The sequence below is a fragment of the Pristiophorus japonicus genome, unplaced genomic scaffold (assembly GCF_044704955.1).
Source record: "Pristiophorus japonicus isolate sPriJap1 unplaced genomic scaffold, sPriJap1.hap1 HAP1_SCAFFOLD_1094, whole genome shotgun sequence".
Lineage (NCBI taxonomy): Eukaryota > Metazoa > Chordata > Chondrichthyes > Pristiophoridae > Pristiophorus > Pristiophorus japonicus.
In genome coordinates this window covers 21,486-35,000 of record NW_027250750.1, presented here as the reverse complement: position 1 = coordinate 35,000, position 13,515 = coordinate 21,486, and the positions used below count along the sequence as shown (strand labels likewise).

The following is a 13,515-nucleotide window of genomic DNA, read 5'->3' as shown; positions in this document are numbered from 1 at the left end:
TCCTGTATCAATCCCCAAACTAATCCCACTGCCCCACTCTCTCCCCATAGTCCTGTATCAATCCCCAAACTAATCCCACTGCCCCGCTCTCTCCCCATAGTCCTGTATCAATCCCCAAACTAATCCCACTGCCCTGCTCTCTCAACCCATTTACCAGTCCTTTGACAATAATTCTTTATTTTCCTCAGACCCTCCCCCAACCCCCTACCCTTCCCCCACCGAGACTTCGGTCACGGGTTGGCACTGTGGGGTGTTGGGGCTTTGCAACATGCCTCTATTTTCGGATTTGCCGCCATACCCCTCTTTCACCCTCGCGCTCTCCCCACCGCAGGACAGCAGCGATCCTGGAAAAAAAAATGGCGGCCTGGGCCACGCCACAAAATGGCGGCAAACATCATGACACAAAATGGTGGCCCACATCACGACACAAAATGGCGGCCCACATCATGACACAAAATGGCGGCCCACATCATGACACAAAATGGTGGCCCACATCATGACACAAAATGGCGGCCCACATCATGACACAAAATGGCGGCCCACATCATGACACAAAATGGTGGCCCACATCACGACACAAAATGGCGGCCCACATCATGACACAAAATGGCGGCCCACATCATGACACAAAATGGCGGCCCACATCATGACACAAAATGGCGGCCCACAGCACCGCACAAAATGGTGGCCCCGTGCAACGCCACAAAATGGCGGCCCACATTAAGACAAAAAAAAAATGGCGACGCGCACCATGACACAAAATGGCGGCCCACATCACGACACAAAATGGCGGTGTCGCGACCACAGCCCGCAACTTACGCAGGTTGACGTAACTCACGCACCCGTCGTCATCGCCTAGCGGGAGGAAGCAGACAGGGTTTACGCTTGGAACGTCTTTATTCAAACCCCCCCACCGCCATCCCCCTCTCCTCCCCCTCCCCGGCACCGCGGCCCCACCATGACAGAGCAGCATGGACGCCAAGTGGCATTAACATCGTATTCACAGCACAGAAACAGGCCTCTCGGCCTCCTCCCCACCAGCCCCCTCCCACCCCTCTCCATCCCACCCCATCACCATATCCTGTTTCCTTTCTCCCTCGTGTGTCTCTCCAGCTCCCCCTTAAATCCATCGACACTAATCCCCTCAACCCCTCCCTGTGGCAGCGAGTCCCACATTCTCACCGCTCTCTGGGTAAAGAGGTTTCTCCCGAATTCCCCATTGGGTTTATCAGTGACGATCTTATATTGGTGGCCCTCTAGTTCTGGTCTTCCCCACACAAGTGGGAACATCTTCTCTACATCTACCCGATCAAACTATTTCATAATCTTAACGATCAGATCACGTCTCAGCCTCCTCCTTTCTAGAGAAACGAACCCAGCCGGTTCAGTTGTTCCCGATAGTTATAGTCTCCCAGTTCTGGTATTATCCTTGTAAATAGTTCTTGCATCTTCCACAAGGCCTCGATATCCCTTTTTATAATACGGAGACCAGAACTGTGCACAGTGCTCCAAGTGTGGTCTAACCAGACCAGAACTGTGCACAGTGCTCCAAGTGTGGTCTAACCAGACCAGAACTGTGCACGGTGCTCCAAGTGTGGTCTAACCCAGACCAGAACTGTGCACAGTGCTCCCAGTGTGGTCTAACCAGACCAGAACTGTACACAGTGCTCCAAGTGTGGTCTAACCAGACCAGAACTGTGCACGGTGCTCCAAGTGTGGTCTAACCAGGCCAGAACTGTGCACAGTGCTCCAAGTGTGGTCTAACCAGACCAGAACTGTGTACAGTGCTCCAAGTGTGGTCTAACCAGACCAGAACTGTGTACAGTGCTCCAAGTGTGGTCTAACCAGACCAGAACTGTACACGGTGCTCCAAGTGTGGTCTAACCAGACCAGAACTGTGCACAGTGCTCCAAGTGTGGTCTAACCAGACCAGAACTGTGCACAGTGCTCCAAGTGTCGTCTAACGAGACCAGAACTGTGCACAGTGCTCCAAGTGTCGTCTAACGAGACCAGAACTGTGCACAGTGCTCCAAGTGTGGTCTAACCAGACCAGAACTGTGCACTGTGCTCCAAGTGTGGTCTAACCAGGTATATGGAGACCAGAACTGTGCACAGTGCTCCAAGTGTGGTCTAACCAGACCAGAACTATGCACTGTGCTCCAAGTGTGGTCTAACCAGGTATATGGAGACCAGAAATGTGCACGGTGCTCCAAGTGTGGTCTAACGAGACCAGAACTGTGCACGGTGCTCCAAGTGTGGTCTAACCAGACCAGAACTGTGCACGGTGCTCCAAGTGTGGTCTAACCAGACCAGAACTGTGCACAGTGCTCCAAGTGTGGTCTAACCCAGACCAGAACTGTGCACAGTGCTCCAAGTGTGGTCTAACGAGACCAGAACTGTGCACGGTGCTCCAAGTGTGGTCTAACCAGACCAGAACTGTGCACGGTGCTCCAAGTGTGGTCTAACGAGACCAGAACTGTGCACGGTGCTCCAAGTGTGGTCTAACCAGACCAGAACTGTGCACGGTGCTCCAAGTGTGGTCTAACGAGACCAGAACTGTGCACGGTGCTCCAAGTGTGGTCTAACCAGACCAGAACTGTGCACAGTGCTCCAAGTGTGGTCTAACCAGACCAGAACTGTGCACAGTGCTCCAAGTGTGGTCTAACCAGACCAGAACTGTGCACGGTGCTCCAAGTGTGGTCTAACCAGACCAGAACTGTACACGGTGCTCCAAGTGTGGTCTAACCAGACCAGAACTGTGCACAGTGCTCCAAGTGTGGTCTAACCCAGGTATATGGAGACCAGAACTGTACACGGTACTCCAAGTGTGGTCTAACCAGGTATATGGAGACCAGAACTGGACGCCGATGGGAAGAGGCCTTCAAGGGGACGTGGCGGCCATTTTGTGACGGTACATGTAACGTTATGTGACTTACCGTTGTCAGACCGCTCTCTGTCTGTCGCTGGCCGCGATGTCCTGCCACCGGCTCCCACCGTTATTCTACAACAACAAACGCCCGACCTTGGTCAATTCAGTCTTAGCAACGCCTCCAACAAGCACTGCATTTATACAGCGCCTGTAGTGTCGTAAAGTCAGAGCAGACACTGCCATTGGTCAGAGAGACGGAGCGAACACTCCCATTGGTCAGAGAGACAGAGCGAACACTGCCATTGGTCAGACAGACAGAGTGAACACTCCCATTGGTCAGCAGACTGAGCGAACACTCCCATTGGTCAGACAGACAGAGCGAACACTCCCATTGGTCAGACAGACAGAGTGAACACTCCCATTGGTCAGAGAGACAGAGCGAACACTCCCTTTGGTCAGACAGACAGAGTGAACACTCCCATTGGTCAGCAGACAGAGCGAACACTCCCATTGGTCAGACAGACAGAGTGAACACTCCCATTGGTCAGCAGACAGAGTGAACACTCCCATTGGTCAGAGAGACAGAGCGAACACTCCCTTTGGTCAGACAGACAGAGTGAACACTCCCATTGGTCAGCAGACAGAGTGAACACTCCCATTGGTCAGAGAGACAGAGCGAACACTCCCTTTGGTCAGACAGACAGAGTGAACACTCCCATTGGTCAGCAGACAGAGCGAACACTCCCATTGGTCAGAGAGACAGAGCGAACACTCCCATTGGTCAGACAGACAGAGTGAACACTCCCATTGGTCAGAGAGACAGAGCGAACACTCCCATTGGTCAGAGAGACAGAGCGAACACTGCCATTGGTCAGACAGACAGAGCGAACACTCCCATTGGTCAGCCACAGACAACAACAACAACGTGTATTAATATAGCGCCTTTAACATTGAGAAATGTCCCTGGGCGCTTCAAAGGAGGATTATGAGACAGAAAATATGACACCGAGCCACACAAGGAGAAATTAGGGACAGGTGAGCAAAGGCTTGGTCACAGAGGTCAGTTTTAAGGAGCGTCTCGAAGGAGGAGAGAGGGGTAGAGAGGCGGAGAGGTTTAGGGAGGGAGTTCCAGAGCTTGGGGCCCAGGCAACAGAAGGCACGGCCACCGATGGTGGAGCGATTATAATCGGGGATGGTCAGGGGGGCAGAGTTAGAGGAGCGCAGACATCTCGGGGGGGGGGGGGGCGGGGATTGTGGGGCTGGAGGAGGTTACAGAGATAGGGAGGGGTGTAGGGGCTGGAGGAGGTTACAGAGTTAGGGAGGGGTGTAGGGGCTGGAGGGGGTTACAGAGATAGGGAGGGGTGTAGGGGCTGGAGGAGGTTACAGAGATAGGGAGGGGTGTAGGGGCCAGAGGAGGTTACAGAGATAGGGAGGGGTGTAGGGGCTGGAGGAGGTTACAGAGATAGGGAGGGGTGTAGGGGCCAGAGGAGGTTATAGAGATAGGGAGGGGTGTAGGGGCCGGAGGAGGTTACAGAGATAGGGAGGGGTGTAGGGGCTGGAGGAAGTTACAGAGATAGGGAGGGGTGTAGGGGCCGGAGGAGGTTACAGAGATAGGGAGGGGTGTAGGGGCTGGAGGAGATTACAGAGATAGGGAGGGGTGTAGGGGCCGGAGGAGGTTACAGAGATAGGGAGGGGTGTAGGGGCTGGCGGAGGTTACAGAGATAGGGAGGGGTGTGGGGGCTGGATGGGGTTACAGAGATAGGGAGGGGTGTAGGGGCTGGAGGAGATTACAGAGATAGGGAGGGGTGTAGGGGCTGGAGGAGGTTACAGAGATAGGGAGGGGTGTAGGGGCTGGAGGAGGTTACAGAGATAGGGAGGGGTGTAGGGACTGGAGGAGATTACAGAGATAGGGAGGGGTGTAGGGGCTGGCGGAGGTTACAGAGATAGGGAGGGGTGTAGGGGCTGGAGGAGGTTACAGAGATAGGGAGGGGTGTAGGGGCTGGAGGAGGTTACAGAGATAGGGAGGGGTGTAGGGGCTGGAAGGGGTTATAGAGATAGGGAGGGGTGTAGGGGCTGGAGGAGGTTACAGAGATAGGGAGAGGTGTCGGGACTGGAGGAGGTTACAGAGATAGGGAGGGGGGAGGGCCATGGAAGGATTTATAAATAAGGATGAGAATTTTGAAATCGAGGTGTTGCTTAACCGGGAGCCAATGTCGGTCAGTGAGCACAGGGGGTGATGGGTGAGTGGGACTGGGTGTGAGTTAGGACACGGGGTCAGTGAGCACAGGGGGTGATGGGTGAGTGGGACTCAGTGTGAGTTAGGACACGGGGGCAGTGAGCACAGGGGGTGATGGGTGAGCGGGACTCGGTGTGAGTTAGGACACGGGGCAGCGAGCACAGGGGGTGATGGGTGAGTGGGACTCGGTGTGAGTTAGGACACGGGGCAGTGAGCACAGGGGGTGATGGGTGAGTGGGACTCGGTGCGAGTTAGGACACGGTTCAGTGAGCACAGGGGGTGATGGGTGAGTGGGACTGGGTGTGAGTTAGGACACGGGGCAGTGAACACAGGGGGTGATGGGTGAGCGGGACTCGGTGTGAGTTAGGACACGGGGTCAATGAGCACAGGGGGTGATGGGTGAGTGGGACTAGGTGTGAGTTAAGACACGGGGCAGTGAGCACAGGGGGTGATGGTGAGTGGGACTCGGTGCGAGTTAGGACACGGGGTCAGTGAGCACAGGGGGTGATGGGAGAGTGGGACTGGGTGTGAGTTAGGACACGGGGGCAGTGAGCACAGGGGGTGATGGGTGAGCGGGACTCGGTGCGAGTTAGGACACGGGGTCAATGAGCACAGGGGGTGATGGGTGAGTGGGACTGGGTGTGAGTTAGGACACGGAGCAGTGAGCACAGCGGGTGATGGGTGAGTGGGACTGGGTGTGAGTTAGGACACGGGGGCAGTGAGCACAGGGGGTGATGGGTGAGTGGGACTCGGTGTGAGTTAGGACACGGGGCAATGAGCACAGGGGGTGATGGGTGAGTGGGACTGGGTGCGAGTTAGGACACGGGGGCAGTGAGCACAGGGGGTGATGGGTGAGTGGGACTCGGTGCGAGTTAGGACACGGGGTCAGTGAGCACAGGGGGTGATGGGTGAGTGGGACTCGGTGTGAGTTAGGACACGGGGGCAGTGAGCACAGTGGGTGATGGGTGAGTGGGACTCGGTGCGAGTTAGGACACGGGGTCAGTGAGCACAGGGGGTGATGGGTGAGTGGGACTGGGTGTGAGTTAGGACACGGGGGCATTGAGCACAGGGGGTGATGGGTGAGTGGGACTGGGTGTGAGTTAGGACATGGGGCAGCGAGCACAGGGGGTGATGGGTGAGCGGGACTCGGTGTGAGTTAGGACACAGGGCAGTGAGCACAGGGGGTGATGGGTGAGCGGGACTCGGTGTGAGTTAGGACACAGGGGCAGTGAGCACAGGGGGTGATGGGTGAGTGGGACTCGGTGTGAGTTAGGACACGGGGTCAGCGAGCACAGGGGGTGATGGGTGAGCGAGACTCGGTGTGAGTTAGGACACGGGGCAGTGAGCACAGAGGGTGATGGGTGAGTGGGACTCGGTGTGAGTTAGGACACGGGGCAGTGAGCACAGAGGGTGATGGGTGAGTGGGACTCGGTGCGAGTTAGGACACGGGGGCAGTGAGCACAGGGGGTGATGGGTGAGTGGGACTCGGTGTGAGTTAGGACATGGGGCAGTGAGCACAGGGGGTGATGGGTGAGCGGGACTCGGTGTGAGTTAGGACATGGGGCAGTGAGCACAGGGGGTGATGGGTGAGTGGGACTCGGTGCGAGTTAGGACACGGGGTCAGTGAGCACAGGGGGTGATGGGTGAGTGGGACTCGGTGTGAGTTAGGAGACGGGGCAGTGAGCACAGGGGGTGATGGGTGAGTGGGACTGGGTGTGAGTTAGGACACGGGTCAGTGAGCACAGGGGGTGATGGGTGAGTGGGACTCGGTGCGAGTTAGGACACGGGGTCAGTGAGCACAGGGGGTGATGGGTGAGTGGGACTCGGTGTGAGTGAGGACACGGGGGCAGTGAGCACAGGGGGTGATGGGTGAGTGGGACTGGGTGTGAGTTAGGACACGGGGCAGTGAGCACAGCGGGTGATGGGTGAGTGGGACTCGGTGTGAGTTAGGACACGGGGTCAGTGAGCACAGGGGGTGATGGGTGAGTGGGACTTGGTGCGTGTTAGGACACGGGGCAGTGAGCACAGCGGGTGATGGGTGAGTGGGACTCGGTGTGAGTTAGGACACGGGGCAGCCGAGTTTTGGATCACCTCTAGTTTACGTCGGCTAAAACGTGGGAGGCCGGCCAGGAGTGCGTTAGAATAGTCAAGTCTGGAGGTAACAAAGGCAGGGATGAGGGCTTCAGCAGCAGATGAGCTGGGGCAGGGAGCAGAGACGGGCTATGTTACGGAGGGGGAAATAGGCGGGTTTAGATCTGTGTTCTATCTGCAGCATAACTAACACTCACTCACATTGGGCAGACAGATAGACCTCAAACAAACAGATATCAACTCACATCCGATCCACTGGTTTCATCGCGATACTGGTTGAAACTAAGGAATGGGAACAACATTTAATTGATGAGAGTCTAACCAACTGAATCATATATACAAAGATCTTCACCCTAAATATCACCACATACAGACAGGTATCTGTACACTGACTGGTGTCTGTCAGTCCCCTCTCCCTCAGGGAGATATCTGTACACTGACTGGTGTCTCTCAGTCCCCTCTCCCTCAGAGAGATATCTGTACACTGACTGGTGTCTCTCAATCCCTCTCCCTCAGAGAGATATCTGTACACTGACTGGTGTCTCTCAGTCCCCTCTCCCTCAGGGAGATATCTGTACACTGACTGGTGTCTCTCAGTCCCCTCTCTCTCAGGGAGATATCTGTACACTGACTGGTGTCTCTCAGTCACTCTCTCTCAGGGAGATATCTGTACACTGACTGGTGTCTCTCAGTCCCTCTCTCTCAGGGAGATATCTGTACACTGACTGGTGTCTCTCAGTTCCCTCTCCCTCAGGGAGATATCTGTACACTGACTGGTGTCTCTCAGTCCCCTCTCCCTCAGGGAGATATCTGTGCACTGACTGGTGTCTCTCAGTCCCCTCTCCCTCAGGGAGATATCTGTACACTGCCTGGTGTCTCTCAGTCCCTCTCTCCCTCAGGGAGATATCTGTACACTGACTGGTGTCTCTCAGTCCCCTCTCCCTCAGGGAGATATCTGTACACTGACTGGTGTCTCTCAGTCCCTCTCCCTCAGGGAGATATCTGTACACTGACTGGTGTCTCTCAGTCCCCTCTCCCTCAGGGAGATATCTGCACACTGACTGGCATCTCTCAGTCCCCTCTCTCTCTCAGGGAGATATCTGTACACTGACTGGTGTCTCTCAGTCCCTCTCCCTCAGGGAGATATCTGTACACTGACTGGTGTCTCTCAGTCCCCTCTCCCTCAGGGAGATATCTGTACACTGACTGGTGTCTCTCAGTCCCTCTCCCTCAGGGAGATATCTGTACACTGACTGGTGTCTCTCAGTCCCTCTCCCTCAGGGAGATATCTGTACACTGACTGGTGTCTCTCAGTCCCCTCTTCCTCAGGGAGATATCTGTACACTGACTGGTGTCTCTCAGTCCCTCTCCCTCAGGGAGATATCTGTACACTGACTGGTGTCTCTTAGTCCCCTCTCCCTCAGGGAGATATCTGTACACTGACTGGTGTCTCTCAGTCCCTCTCCCTCAGGGAGATATCTGTACACTGACTGGTGTCTCTCAGTCCCCTCTCCCTCAGGGAGATATCTGTACACTGACTGGTGTCTCTCAGTCCCCTCTCCCTCAGGGAGATATCTGTACACTGATTGGTGTCTCTCAGTCCCTCTCTCCCTCAGGGAGATATCTGTACACTGACTGGTGTCTCTCAGTCCCCTCTCCCTCAGGGAGATATCTGTACACTGACTGGTGTCTCTCAGTCCCCTCTCCCTCAGGGAGATATCTGTACACTGACTGGTGTCTCTTAGTCCCCTCTCCCTCAGGGAGATATCTGTACACTGAGTGGTGTCTCTCAGTCCCCTCTCCCTCAGGGAGATATCTGTACACTGATTGGTGTCTCTCAGTCCCTCTCTCCCTCAGGGAGATATCTGTACACTGACTGGTGTCTCTCAGTCCCCTCTCCCTCAGGGAGATATCTGTACACTGACTGGTGTCTCTCAGTCCCCTCTCTTTCAGGGAGATATCTGTACACTGACTGGTGTCTCTCAGTCCCCTCTCTCTCAGGGAGATATCTGTACACTGACTGGTGTCTCTCAGTCCCCTCTCCCTCAGGGAGATATCTGTACACTGACTGGTGTCTCTCAGTCCCCTCTCTCTCAGGGAGATATCTGTACACTGACTGGTGTCTCTCAGTCCCCTCTACCTCAGGGAGATACCTGTACACTGACTGGTGTCTCTCAGTCCCCTCTCCCTCAGGGAGATATCTGTACACTGACTGGTGTCTCTCAGTCCCCTCTCCCTCAGGGAGATATCTGTACACTGACTGGTGTCTCTCAGTCCCCTCTCCCTCAGGGAGATATCTGTACACTGACTGGTGTCTCTCAGTCCCCTCTCTCTCAGGGAGATATCTGTACACTGACTGGTGTCTCTCAGTCCCCTCTCCCTCAGGGAGATATCTGTACACTGACTGGTGTCTCTCAGTCCCTCTCCCTCAGGGAGATATCTGGACACTGACTGGTGTCTCTCAGTCCACTCTCCCTCAGGGAGATATCTGTACACTGACTGGTGTCTCTCAGTCCACTCTCCCTCAGGGAGATATCTGTACACTGACTGGTGTCTCTCAGTCCCCTCTCCCTCAGGGAGATATCTGTACACTGACTGGTGTCTCTCAGTCCCCTCTCACTCAGGGAGATATCTGTACACTGACTGGTGTCTCTCAGTCCCCTCTCCCTCAGGGAGATACCTGTACACTGACTGGTGTCTCTCAGTCCCTCTCCCTCAGGGAGATATCTGTACACTGACTGGTGTCTCTCAGTCCCCTCTCCCTCAGGGAGATATCTGTACACTGACTGGTGTCTCTCAGTCCCTCTCCCTCAGGGAGATATCTGTACACTGACTGGTGTCTCTTAGTCCCCTCTCCCTCAGGGAGATATCTGTACACTGACTGGTGTCTCTCAGTCCCTCTCCCTCAGGGAGATATCTGTACACTGACTGGTGTCTCTCAGTCCCCTCTCCCTCAGGGAGATATCTGTACACTGACTGGTGTCTCTCAGTCCCTCTCCCTCAGGGAGATATCTGTACACTGACTGGTGTCTCTCAGTCCCTCTCCCTCAGGGAGATATCTGTACACTGACTGGTGTCTCTCAGTCCCCTCTCCCTCAGGGAGATATCTGTACACTGACTGGTGTCTCTCAGTCCCCTCTCCCTCAGGGAGATACCTGTACACTGACTGGTGTCTCTCAGTCCCTCTCCCTCAGGGAGATATCTGTACACTGACTAGTGTCTCTCAGTCCCCTCTCCCTCAGGGAGATATCTGTACACTGACTGGTGTCTCTCAGTCCCCTCTCCCTCAGGGAGATATCTGTACACTGACTGGTGTCTCTCAGTCCCCTCTCCCTCAGGGAGATATCTGTACACTGACTGGTGTCTCTCAGTCCCCTCTCCCTCAGGGAGATATCTGTACACTGACTGGTGTCTCTCAGTCCCCCTCTCCCTCAGGGAGATATCTGTACATTGACTGGTGTCTCTCAGTCCCCTCTCCCTCAGGGAGATATCTGTACACTGACTGGTGTCTCTCAGTCCCCTCTCCCTCAGGGAGATATCTGTACACTGACTGGTGTCTCTCAGTCCCCTCTCCCTCAGGGAGATATCTGTACACTGACTATCTGCAGGTTTGTGACTTAAGTGATCGAATGTTCACGTACCTGGGCGTTCTGTGACTGAGTTTTCGCTTTCTGCAATTCCTATGTGTCCAAGAGAAATTCAATCTTAGTAAGGTGGCTATAAATGTTCATGCCACGGGAGTAATTTTATCTCCACTTTCCACTTCACGTCACGCACACAACATCCTGACTTGGAAATATATCGGCCGTTCCTTCATCGTCGCTGGGTCACAATCCTGGAACTCCCTCCCTAACAGCACTGTGGGAGCACCTTCACCACACGGACTGCAGCGGTTCAAGAGGATGTCACAGTGCGTTAGATACACTGTCCTTTCCCCCTCTGGGACCGGGTGTTACAGTGCGTTAGATACACTGTCCTTTCCCCCTCTGGGACCAGGTGTTACAGTGTGTTAGATACACTGTCCTTTCCCCCTCTGGGACCGGGTGTCTCAGTGCGTTAGATACACTGTCCTTTCCCCCTCTGGGACCGGGTGTCACAGTGCGTTAGATACACTGTCCTTTCCCCCTCTGGGACCGGGTGTCACAGTGCGTTAGATACACTGTCCTTTCCCCCTCTGGGACCGGGTGTCACAGTGCGTTAGATACACTGTCCTTTCCCCCTCTGGGACCGGGTGTCACAGTGCGTTAGATACACTGTCCTTTCCTCCTCTGGGACCGGGTGTCACAGTGCGTTAGATACACTGTCCTTTCCTCCTCTGGGACCGGGTGTCACAGTGCGTTAGATACACTGTCCTTTCCTCCTCTGGGACCGGGTGTCACAGTGCGTTAGATACACTGTCCTTTCCCCCTCTGGGACCGGGTGTCACAGTGCGTTAGATACACTGTCCTTTCCCCCTCTGGGACCGGGTATCACAGTGTGTTAGATACACTGTCCTTTCCCCCTCTGGGACCGGGTGTCACAGTGCGTTAGATACACTGTCCTTTCCCCCTCTGGGACCTGGTGTCACAGTGCGTTAGATACACTGTCCTTTCCCCCTCTGGGACCGGGTGTTACAGTGCGTTAGATACACTGTCCTTTCCCCCTCTGGGACCAGGTGTTACAGTGTGTTAGATACACTGTCCTTTCCCCCTCTGGGACCGGGTGTCTCAGTGCGTTAGATACACTGTCCTTTCCCCCTCTGGGACCGGGTGTCACAGTGCGTTAGATACACTGTCCTTTCCCCCTCTGGGACCGGGTGTCACAGTGCGTTAGATACACTGTCCTTTCCCCCTCTGGGACCGGGTGTCACACTGCGTTAGATACACTGTCCTTTCCCCCTCTGGGACCGGGTGTCACAGTGCGTTAGATACACTGTCCTTTCGTACTCTGGAACAGCTGGGGTATTGATGCATTTAAACTTAGGGCAGGGCTCGAGTTACCGTTCGGGGTAGGGGTAACATTAGTGGCAGTGTTAGGGTTAGGTGTAGCATTATGTTTATGGTTAGGGTTCGGGTTTAGGGCAGGATTTGGGTCAGGGTTGGGGTTAGGGGTTAGTGTTAGGGTTATGTGTAGCATTATTGTTATGGTTAGGGTTCGGGTTTAGGGCAGGATTTGGGTCAGGGTTGGGGTTAGGGATAGGGTTGGGGTCAGGGGTTAGTGTTACGGTTAGGGTTAGGGTCAGTGTCAGGGTTAGTGTTCGGGTTAGGTTAGGGTCAGGGTCGAGGTTAGTGTTAGGGTCGGGGTTCGGGTTCGGGTCACGGTTACGGTCAGGTATTGGGTCAGGGTTAGTGATAGGGTTAGGGTCAGGGTCAGGGTCAGGGTCTGGGTTAATGTTCGGGTCAGGGTCAGGTTCAGGGTCAGGGTTACTGTTAGGGTTAGGGACAGGGTCAGGGTTAGGGTTCGGGTTAGCGTTAGGGTTGGGGGTCACGGTTAGTGTCTGGGTGTGGGTTTGGGTTTGGGTTACTGTTGGGGTTAGGGTTAGGGTTAGAGTTAGGGTTAGAGTTAGGGTTAGAGTTAGGGTTAGGGTTAGAGTTAGAGTTATGTTTCGGGTTAGGGTTAGGGTTAGAGTTAGGGTTCAGGTTAGGGTTAGAGTTAGGGTTAGAGTTAGGGTTAGGGTTAGAGTTAGAGTTATGTTTCGGGTTAGGGTTAGGGTTAGAGTTAGGGTTCAGGTTAGGGTTAGAGTTAGGGTTAGGGTTAGGGTTAGAGTTAGGGTTAGAGTTAGGGTTAGGGTTAGGGTTAGAGTTAGGGTTAGGGTTAGAGTTAGAGTTAGGGTTAGGGTTAGAGTTAGAGTTATGTTTCGGGTTCGGGTTAGGGTTAGAGTTAGGGTTAGGGTTAGAGTTAGAGTTATGTTTCGGGTTAGGGTTAGGGTTAGGGTTAGAGTTAGGGTTCAGGTTAGGGTTAGAGTTAGGGTTAGGGTTAGGGTTAGAGTTAGGGTTAGGGTTAGAGTTAGAGTTATGTTTCGGGTTCGGGTTAGGGTTAGAGTTAGGGTTAGGGTTAGAGTTAGAGTTATGTTTCGGGTTCGGGTTAGGGTTAGAGTTAGGGTTCAGGTTAGGGTTAGAGTTAGGGTTTGGGTTAGAGTTAGGGTTAGGGTTAGTGTTAGGGTTAGAGTTATGGTTCGGGTTGGATTTCGAGTTTGAGTTTGGGTTTGGGTTAGACTTAGGGTTAGGGTTAGAGTTAGGGTTAGGTCTAGTGTTAGGGTTAGAGTTAGGGTTAGAGTTAGAGTTCGGGTTAGGGTTAGAGTTAGGGTTAGGGTTAGGGTTAGGGTTAGAGTTAGGGTTAG

The 13,515-nt window shown here is 54.3% G+C and overlaps 1 protein-coding gene across 1 annotated transcript in view; it reads right to left on the bottom strand.

The window, feature by feature from the left end:
- LOC139241503 (uncharacterized) overlaps window positions 1–13,515 on the bottom strand; it is a 45,723-nt gene that overhangs the window by 15,428 nt on the left and 16,780 nt on the right. The window contains exons 5-8 of the mRNA XM_070870030.1: window positions 10,838–10,876; window positions 7,442–7,478; window positions 2,937–3,001; window positions 820–855 (exon numbers count right to left, since the gene is read on the bottom strand). Coding sequence (XP_070726131.1) covers window positions 820–855; window positions 2,937–3,001; window positions 7,442–7,478; window positions 10,838–10,876 — 177 coding nt within the window. The remainder of the gene's footprint in view (window positions 1–819; window positions 856–2,936; window positions 3,002–7,441; window positions 7,479–10,837; window positions 10,877–13,515) is intronic.